The 10,019-nt window shown below is 43.7% G+C and overlaps 1 protein-coding gene across 1 annotated transcript in view; it reads left to right on the top strand.

The window, feature by feature from the left end:
- Nucleotides 1-4,546, top strand: part of ints15 (integrator complex subunit 15) — a 6,732-nt gene extending 2,186 nt beyond the window's left edge. The window contains exons 4-8 of the mRNA XM_056596928.1: nucleotides 785-950; nucleotides 1,559-1,836; nucleotides 2,565-2,802; nucleotides 3,607-3,646; nucleotides 3,909-4,546. Of these exons, the coding sequence (XP_056452903.1) occupies nucleotides 785-950; nucleotides 1,559-1,836; nucleotides 2,565-2,802; nucleotides 3,607-3,646; nucleotides 3,909-4,098 (912 nt within the window). The 3' untranslated portion in view covers nucleotides 4,099-4,546. The remainder of the gene's footprint in view (nucleotides 1-784; nucleotides 951-1,558; nucleotides 1,837-2,564; nucleotides 2,803-3,606; nucleotides 3,647-3,908) is intronic.
- Nucleotides 4,547-10,019: the final 5,473 nt, after the last annotated feature.

The following is a 10,019-nucleotide window of genomic DNA, read 5'->3' as shown; positions in this document are numbered from 1 at the left end:
GCAACGGTGAATTATAAAATATAAATTCACCGCCTGAAGTTGTGAAGGGCCCATGCAAGTGAACGGAGCGTTCCACGGCATTGACAAGAGCCGTGTAATAAAAAAACAATAGTGTTGCCTGTTTGAAACATACAGAACCCGCACAGGGGAGGCAGTGGGTCTGCTTATAGGTCGGAATATGGTCGGAATGAAGCGGCCACCGATTCTTGACAGGCTGGGTACTTATTCTTACACACAACCAGCCTCGGTCATTACTTCACTAAACTGACACGTACGCTACCGCTCGCTCTCCTAACACACACACACACGCGCGCGCGCTGCCAGGGATTTGCGTACGATATTTTCTCATGCTCACAAGATACTTTTTCGTGAGCACCAGATACTTTCTTGTGAGCCCCAGATACATTTGCCTGAGAACCAGATACTTTCTCGTGCGCACGAGAAACGTTAAAAACCCTTTACGGGTTCCGTATCCTCTACCAACATGATTTGGTCAAAGTTTGTTGTGATGCGTAACGTGGGTGGGAGAACACTATGTACAAGTAAGGGGCGGGATGGAGCAGCTGAACTTGGCTTGTAGGCTCAGAGAGCGCTCGCAAGGCAACATCAAAATAACATACAATATACCGTTATGGCGATATTGTCTCAACCACATATCTCTTTCAAAAATATACCGGTATAAATGTTACTACCGGTATATCGCCCAGCCCTATACTGGCGTACACGGCAATGCAAGAATCAAATCTTTGGGCGAGTCCAAACAGTGCTGTGTGTGTGTCTCCAGAGGAGCCACCGGGTTTACTGCGTGAGGCTGGCCCGGGTGCTGGTGGACGACTACTGCAGCCTGGTGCCAGGCTCCATGTCCACGCTTCAGAACATCCACAGCTCCAGCCCACGCTTCTGCTGCCAATTCGTCACCGCCGTCACCACCCTCTACGACCTCACCACAGGTACCCGGCACGCCACAGGACCGCTGGTGGTGGTGTGAATGTGTGTCCGCATGTGTCAGAGGTGGTAGTGTAGTTAGTCACACGGAACGGGAGCCAGGCTGGTAAAGCGACAGACTGGTGAAAAGGTAGGGCCAGACGCTATAGGGCTCTATTGGGCCCTATAGCTTCCCCTGTAGGCCCTAAAGTGTCTGTGATTATGTAATGACGGCGGGATAAAAAAAAAAACACAGTACCCGCAAGGTATTTCTGGACAACAGGGAAAGCTTAGTTTATTTATAAGTTTGCTTATAATTGTGTCACTTTTCAAGCTTCTTTCGACATTCAATAATGATATTATTGGAAATGTTTCCATTAGAGTAATCTTTATCGACTTAACATCCAAATTGGTAATAAGACATCAAGGGTTAACGTCTAAGAAGAAGAGTTGATACTCATGAGAACATTCGGCAAGCAGGACATTGAATATTTTGATTTTTTCGATTTCCTTTTTCATTCTCTTGTGATCCCTTTGGCGATAAGTGGTCAATTTCTCCCTGACATACAAACTGTGATCTTCACAATGAGGTGACTGAGTGGACCATCTGGTATGCTGCTCTTTGTCTCTGCAGAGGATCTCACACCTCCCCTAGAGCTCCTCCAGATGATCGTGTCGTGGCTCCAAGACGACCCTCACCTAGTCCTCATCACTCTGCTGAACTCGCCCCTCTCTGGCAGCCAGCCAATCAGCTCGCTGGACCTCACGCCGCTGGGCGGGCTAGTGCGCTGGTGTGTCAAAGCGCCGTTGGCCTACAGGAGAGGGAAGAAGCAGGGGCTGACCAATGGGACGTCAGACAGCGAGACGGAGGCGGGGCCGCTGTTCTCCACGCTGCACCTCAGCGTGCTACAGGTGCGAGGAGCTGTGGAAGACGCTTGGTCGTGAACCATGTTATCATTTAAACCAAACATGGTCATGAACGCATACATTCTTAGCATGGCGGGCCACTATGGGAATCAAACCCCTTAACCCGGCAGTGTTGATGCCCATTTTCTACCAGTTGAGCATCGAGGGCAACGTCTCATCAGCAATGTCGGACATCTGTAGTGAAAGGGTGGATGAAGACACAAGCCTGTTTTTTCTCTTCAATATTTGTATTAAGCCTCTTCTGAAATCTTTGATGAAACGCCTTTATTATGTCCCCTTTTGAAAACTTTTGTAACAAGTGCTTTACATCATGACAAGCAGCCACGCTGAGAGCTCTAACAACACACTAGGGCTCACGTACAGTGGACCAAAGCTAAAGGTCTCCCTGACTCCTCACAGACAGTGGACCAAAGCTAAAGGTCTCCCTGACTCCTCACAGACAGTGGACCAAAGCTAAAGGTCTCCCTGACTCCTCAGACAGTAGACCAAAGCTAAAGGTCTCCCTGACTCCTCACAGACAGTGGACCAAAGCTAAAGGTCTCCCTGACTCCTCAGACAGTAGACCAAAGCTAAAGGTCTCCCTGACTCCTCACAGACAGTAGACCAAAGCTAAAGGTCTCCCTGACTCCTCAGACAGTAGACCAAAGCTAAAGGTCTCCCTGACTCGTCACAGACAGTGGACCAAAACTAAAGGTCTCCCTGACTCCTCACAGGTGCTGATGCTGCTCCCCAACATCCTCAACGAGAAGGGGCTGTTTGGCCGCCTCGCACTCCTCCAGCTGGAGACCCTGGCCACGCTGACCTCCGACCTCTCGCGCCTGCTGGACCAGGCCGACAAGCACGGCCACGGCCCGTCGAGCGATGCCCACGTCCTCTCCCAGCTGGTCCTGGACCGCCTGGCCCAGGCCCTGCAGGTGGCGCTGGCCAACGGGGCACTGCTCTGCTCTAGAGGTGAGAGAAAAACACTGGAAGGTTGCTAGTTCAATCCCCGGCTCCTCTTCTCTGAGCCGGGGATTGTCGAGGTGTCCCTGAGCAAGATGCCTCACTGCTGCTCCCGACGAGCCGGGGTTGACTCCGCCGTCGGTGTGTAAATGAATGGTGGTCGTAAGTCACTTTTGATAAAAAAAAAAAAATGTAAATGCTGCTTTGCAACAGTGAGACTTAAATGCACAACAATGACCATGAACTGTCACTCAATCTTTTTAATCTGAGGCTTAGTTACCACAGTGGCTGCCTTCAGGTAGAGGACCCGAGAGCAGCGTGGCTGTCTTTTTCTGTGCCTGCGCATATGGAGACGTGCAGAGCTTATCTGCATAGCCTAAGGACCCAAATACTTGTACTTGGTCTGCTTATTGATTTGCTGTACAAACTGTAGTTGGTTGATACATTTTGGATATTAAAAAGGTTGGAAAAGTCTGCTAAGCATCCTTTGTACCTACTTTATGAGATTAGAAAGCTGAATATATGAACCAAAAGCTTAATGATTCGTCACCACGAGTGAACTACTACAAGCTACCACACAATTCCTGTCGGGGCTTAATAGAGTACATCTTATTCATATTGTCTCTGTGCCGTGGTGAGGAACGCACCCAGACATTTAAATTACGGGCTGATGTTGGGAAGCAGTAGGCAAGCAACCTTGGGCAAACAATGGTGTAACATTCAAATGAGCTTTGTTTGAAAATAATAAGATACAAGCTGAGATTGTTTATTTTGGGAACCAGTCGCTGATGTCTTGTTGTTATTTCTCAACAGAGGACCTCAGAGCAATCTGTTCCCGGCTTCCACACAACAAGTAAGGCAAACCTTTTCTTAATCACACGCATTTTAGTTTCATCAGAAAATCAACGATACTATTCCAAAATATCAGATGACAAATGTATGATGTAAAATATATATGTATATATGGGAAATATTGGCTATATAAGTTATCTGTGTGTGTGTGTGTGTGTGTGTGTGTGTGTGTGTGTGTGTGTGTGTGTGTGTGTGTGTGTGTGTGTGTGTGTGTGTGTGTGTGTGTGTGTGTGTGTGTGTGTGTGTGTGTGTGTGGTCAACAGTCTGCTGCAGCTGGTGATGTCGGGGCCAGTCATGTACTACAACAACATCCACACGCCACCCATGGCCTTCAGCCCCCACTCCCCCATCCCCTCCCACCCCACCCACCAGCCCCTGGCCTCCCCTCACTCCCAGTACCCCGCCCAGCCCTTCATGGCGGCCATGCCCTTCCCCTATCGCCCCAACCACTGAAATAAACGCTGTACGTGTGTGCATGTTAGAACCGGGACTAATCGTGTGTGTGTGTGTGTGTGTGTATGCGCACACGTACCTCCGAGAAGGACCTGAGAGAGAGTGACCTGAGCGAGAGTGACGAGGGGTGATATTATTTGTGTGTGCGTGGTATGGTTGTGCATAAGTCACAACCGTATGCCACAGGGTTGTGACCTATGGCGACCCTTTGACGTGTGATGTGAGCGGGTGTACATCAGGCCTGCGGGCCTCAGGCTTGGAGCGGTGTGTCTGACCTGTTATGTAGTTTGATGTATCAAGGGTTGGTAAGACTTCAACATGCATTGACTCACTTCAGGTCATGTCTTATATTTTGAGGCCGATACTTTTGTTGAATAAAAATATTTTTTTACTCGATTTCTTTTTTTTAGATGCTGTTCCTCGTTTCCTCCACTGGTGGTCACTGTTCCGCTATCCATCTTAACAGTCTGTCTTGGTATGCAAATATTGGTTATTTTTAAATATTTGTATATTGACCATATTTGGTCCATATGATATTATGAACCTTCCATGGCATGCGATCACATGAAAAACAAGACGCATTGCCTTAAACAGAATAGAGATATGTTTTTTCAGCCTAAGACCAAAATATTTATTGCATATATAATACAATTTATCTTTAACTTTGGTATGGATACCAAAGTATTAGCAGTTTAAGAATACCAACAGAAAATTATATGCGAAATGGTGTTTTTAATTGGAGACCAAAGTACAAGAAAAAGTGAGAAGATACAAATGACCAACAAGACCAAATGCGTACTTCTTTAAAATCTTCACAATATCTTCAGTTATTAAGCGCAAAAATAACCATGAGCTTCCAAAGGTTATTGGTGACGAAAGACGTGAAAAGGGCCTTCAAGGTGTACCGTTATGCTTGGCCTGTGTTGATGTTGATAAGATATCAGTGGTTTACAGCTGCATGCCAAATACGTCCAGCCCAGCCGTCACTGGTCCCCCCTGCCCTCGTCCCCGATGGGATTGCATCATCCAACCGCTCATGATCTGTTGTGTGGGGGGAAACTCCTTCACTGCAGGTGAAATGTCATTGTTATCGTTTGATTAACTTCTACCCTTAAATCTTGTTATGTTACTGTGTTACGTCCTGTAACTCATAATTTATAGAACTGCCACTCCTTAACCTTAAATTAACTATGGAAGGACAGAAAACACATTTAAAAAAGAACAATGTGTTGTTCTGTTAACACTTCACACCCCCAGCCTTCGAGAACAGGATGTTTCTATTTGAACTAGTATATTTGTATTATCCTCAGTATTATTCTCCAGACACACAATGAGTCTTCGTCTGTTGAGCCTGTTATTCTATTGCAGTCATCTTCAATGTGCAGCGGTAATTTGTTTAGTGTGCAACTTTTCAACAAGGAAACGGTTGTTCAGATTTGGTTAAAATCCCTTTTTACTCACACTGGCCGCCTGCGCCCAAATTAAGGTTGCTCACAGCAGCTGTAGCCACAGTCTGATAGAATCAGTTCCCGCTGCATGGGTGTACAGGTGTGGCTGTGGTTCACTTCTCTGTGTCAGCACTAGCCGTAGACATGGGTTTCCTGTGGAAGAAATGTCTCGAGCCAAAGAACACATCTGAATCAAAGCTGAAAGGAGGCAGAAGTGCTGAGATTATTTTTTCAAAAGCCAGCTGCAGTTCAATTTAAATCTCTAAATTAATGTGGCAATCATGGCGAAAAGGTTTAAGTTTAAAAGAATGAATTGTGGATGTAATTAATAATGATAATAGGATAATTTATGGACTCATTGTTGTTTTTCATGTATATCTGTTGCTCAGGTTTGTTTTTGAGTTTAGCTAGGCCTAAAATTTAGGAATTAATTAAACTATTTTCAGCTTCTTTATTTTTTTTAAATATTTCTAAGAAACAGGTCATTAGAAGCATTAATCTTACATATTCTAAAACATACACATACGATGGCCTTTTATTACCTCTGTTCGTTAACACACTGCTTCAGAGCAGATGCAGGGTCCATATGTGTCAAAGGGGGTAAAGCCACCAATCTGTTGAATTTAGCAAATTGGATTGGATTTATCATGGTTTTAGAAGCCTTCCAACATGAAACTTCGAAGAAACCGTGTTGTATAAATACATTACCCCTGTCATTTGGATAGATTGTATTAGTGATGTCAGTGGAACCTAGTGGGGAAAAAAATGGGGGCTAAAACTAACATTTTCTTCTGTTGTCATGGGGCAACAGCCCTAATCTACCTCAAAGAGGAGCTTAAGAAACATCCAAATCGTATAATTTATTTCTCAGAAGCACTTGAAGCATTTGTGAAAGAAGAGACAATAAACTATACTTAAGGTCGCGAATGAGCCTTTTGAGTGATAGGGAACGGAAAACATCCCAACTTCGCACTCAGATGTGCTGGGTGTGGATTTAAGATGGAATAAGATGAAAATATCATTACAACCCTCCTCAACAAGCTTTACATCCGTGTGTGTGTTATGTTATAATGTTCTGTTAACAAATCTTTTCTTATTTTGTTATTGCTTAAGACTTTGAGTGTGGGTGGGTGCATGCATGCATCGTGCGCGAGTGTGTGAGTACATGCGCATGACTTATTCCAAACTAGAGCTCAATTTTTACCAAATTAAACTCTGAACCTTTGTTGCCTGACTGCCTGAACAAACCCTGAACCTTTGGCGTACAACCAGAAGTGATTACACAAACAGAGGGGCATTGGAAAATGAATTCCTCTCTTCAAGGAGCTTTTGCATTCTTGGACTGAGAACACATGCAACTACAACAACGATTTGCTGGGGCCTGGATGTCGCTAACCTTTCACAACCCCTAAATCCTTTATATGGGACCACTCGTTCCATGGCAGGATGGGGATAAATTACCGGAGGCGTCGGTTGTTCTGTGAAAGGGCTGCAGGAGACTAGCATGGTCTGGAAATTACAAGTCTTAAACACAATCTCCTGTCTCATCTTTCCAGTGTCTATGTTTATCGGTGTAATTGCGATAACTTAAAAAACATTACTTCAGGTTTAGTCTTCAATAGGCTGTCCCCAAGCTTGAGAGAAAGAGAATGAATATATGTGAGAAAGGGATTTAGAAAAAGGCCCTGTTCACCAAAATCTGTGTGAATAAACATATAATTACTAAAAAATAACCATAACAGCATTTACTGTCCTGTTGATAAAATAGGGCCATTCGGATAAACAGATAATTACGCTGTCGGTGAAAAACTCACACCTGCCAAGTAGCCTATCAACTTGTTTACGGTGATTAATAAATGATTTACCCACACTGGCTCCTGCTTTTCTGTGGCCTTCAGACAATGATGATTCTGTGAATCCCAGAGACTGATGGTTTCTCCACACTGTCTGACCGTTTGGACATAACACAAGGTCACACAAAAACACGGACAAAACAATTTGCACCATGCAACAATTTCGAAATGATAATCCTCCTGCTCTGCCCATTTTTATTGCTCCCATCTTCCGTGGAAGTGTCTGACTTTTAGCAGAGAAGTATAATCATAGCTTCTGCACAGGTTATAAAGTTCAGAAAATAATTATAAACTAGCTATAACTAAAGCTATTCATAATATAGGCCTATTATTTACACTGACCCTGGTTATAACCTGGCTGAACAGGTCAGACCTGACTTAAATGCATTCTGGTGTTGCTATTTTTACAGCTCTAACTGCTGGGAAATATCACTCCCCTCATTCTGAACTGGAAACTTCAGTTGACAATGAAACTATTGAGTATGGAGGACGAATTGTGCCACGGAAAGAAACAATGAATGTTTACTAAGCTATCCTTTTAAAGATTGAAGAATTGTTAAAACCATTATTGAATATTCTCTTGAAGCATTAACTAAAGCAGTCAACAAAATACATATCAATTTGACAATTAAGAGTTGGATTTGCAAAAACTTTTACTATTATTAAACTGCTTTGAAAACATTTCAAAAACGTTTGTTTAAAACAATGAATTTAATGACTATAGAATTCGCCTCAAAAGACTTTTAAACTAATTTGAATCATCCCTTTCTTTGGTTGTTTTCCGTATTAATTTCCTTATTGCTAATTCTTTCGCACGCTTCTACAAAGACTTAAGTCTTTGTATAAGTATAGAAGGATAAAGGCTCATAAAAGACAATTGCCTTTTATGAGCCCTCATAATTTTAACAGTCAAATATATCTGTAATTCACACAACTGAATAGATATATCTGTAATTCACACAAATGAATTAGATATATCTGTAATTCAAACAACTGAATTAGAAATATCTTTAATTCACACAACTGAATTTGATATATCTGTAATAAACAAAGTTTAATTAGATATCTGTAATTCACAAAACTGAATTACAAATATCAGCCGTGATGTCAATGAAAACGGCACCCGTTTCATCACACATCCTACAACAGAGATATCTCAATCTACATGAGGACTGTGCATGACATTGCTCATGCGAGGCTTTCCTTTGGATATTGGTCAAGCAAAGCATTTTAATGCCGCCTTCATAACGCTCTGAGTTTCTGGGAGTTTCGAAGGTTCTGACCTTAAAGGCAATTCCGGTATTTTGGAAATTGAGGTAGGATGAAATAGAGTAGTTAAAGCTGAAACTTTGAATATTGGTCCTGTATCCAGTATTTGGCTAATTTCCAATCGCCCCTGCCTGCTTCACAATGGCTGGCTATGGGCATTCAAAACACCCCTTCATGGGGAACTATGCAACTTTTTTGGCTTAATTCACATTAACATAACAGGTTAAGAGCAGGCCCGTCGCGAGAAGGCAAGCAAACCAAGCAGTTGCTTGGGGCCCCGAGCTGGCCTGGGGCCCCAAGACAACGACTGGTTATGAATAAAATGCAACGACAAACTGTGTGAGCGCCCCTTTGATAGTCAATGCAGTAAAGTGCAATGACACTGTTATCGGGATCCCCCTCGAGTCATTGTGATTGTTCTATAACACTTTATGGGTCGATTGGTCGCTGTTTCGACTCCCCCTAGCGCATATTGGCGGAAAAAGGGAATAGTTTCTGCCGAGGCCCGCCGCTCACTATCGCGGGAGTCTTGGGTCTCGCAAAGCACCGAATTGCTTTACGGCACTACAGACCCACAAACACGGAACCGGCTCGACATAAACACAAGTAGCGAAGGGATTGTTACATTCATCATGGATCAGCCGACTAAAAAGAGACAGAGAAACCCAATGTCGGAGAGAGAAAAGGGAGACTGACCGACAGAGAGGCCAGACACGAGTAAACGTTTCATTTGTTCAATAATACACACTTTGGTTAGAAAAATATTTATTTGGGATATTGAAAGAAATGCAAGTGACAGTTCTTCATGGTTTGTTTTTCGCCTTACGGCTATTGTGTAACATCTTCTTGAGGGTTCTCTGGATTTCCTCGTAACACGTACCCGCACAAGTTCCGATGTGGGTGGTGGCTGTACCGGGGCAGGCAGGCCGAGCCGTCTTGGGTCATCAAGCCTCAAGCCACATAACAATGCTGTTTGCTAACGCTTGTAACCTAGAAAAAATACAAAGCGATCTATTTACAAACAAGTTTACAAGCGGGGAACTACACCAAAGGTATAACATGGCTAAAGCTATAATGGAGGTTCACGTATCATAACAGTTCTGTTACCAACAAATATGTGCTAACTAGCAGCTCTCGTGCAGGGTACTGCATTATATGGCCAGCCCAGCCGGACATATCGCATGATATAGGCTATACACTCTTAGAAAAAGCCCTGTATGTTTCTAGCTACGATACTTGATGTGGAACATCAACGAACACCACTAACCATTTGATGAGTTTCACATTTCTGAAAACCAACATCAAGGGGTGTTTGTGAATGCCCATAGCCCGCCTTTGTGAGGCAGGCAGG

Source organism: Gadus chalcogrammus, chromosome 8 (assembly GCF_026213295.1).
Source record: "Gadus chalcogrammus isolate NIFS_2021 chromosome 8, NIFS_Gcha_1.0, whole genome shotgun sequence".
In the NCBI taxonomy this organism is placed as follows: Eukaryota; Metazoa; Chordata; class Actinopteri; order Gadiformes; family Gadidae; genus Gadus; species Gadus chalcogrammus.
Note: the sequence above shows the minus strand (reverse complement) of the source record. Positions and strands in the feature narration are given on the sequence as shown.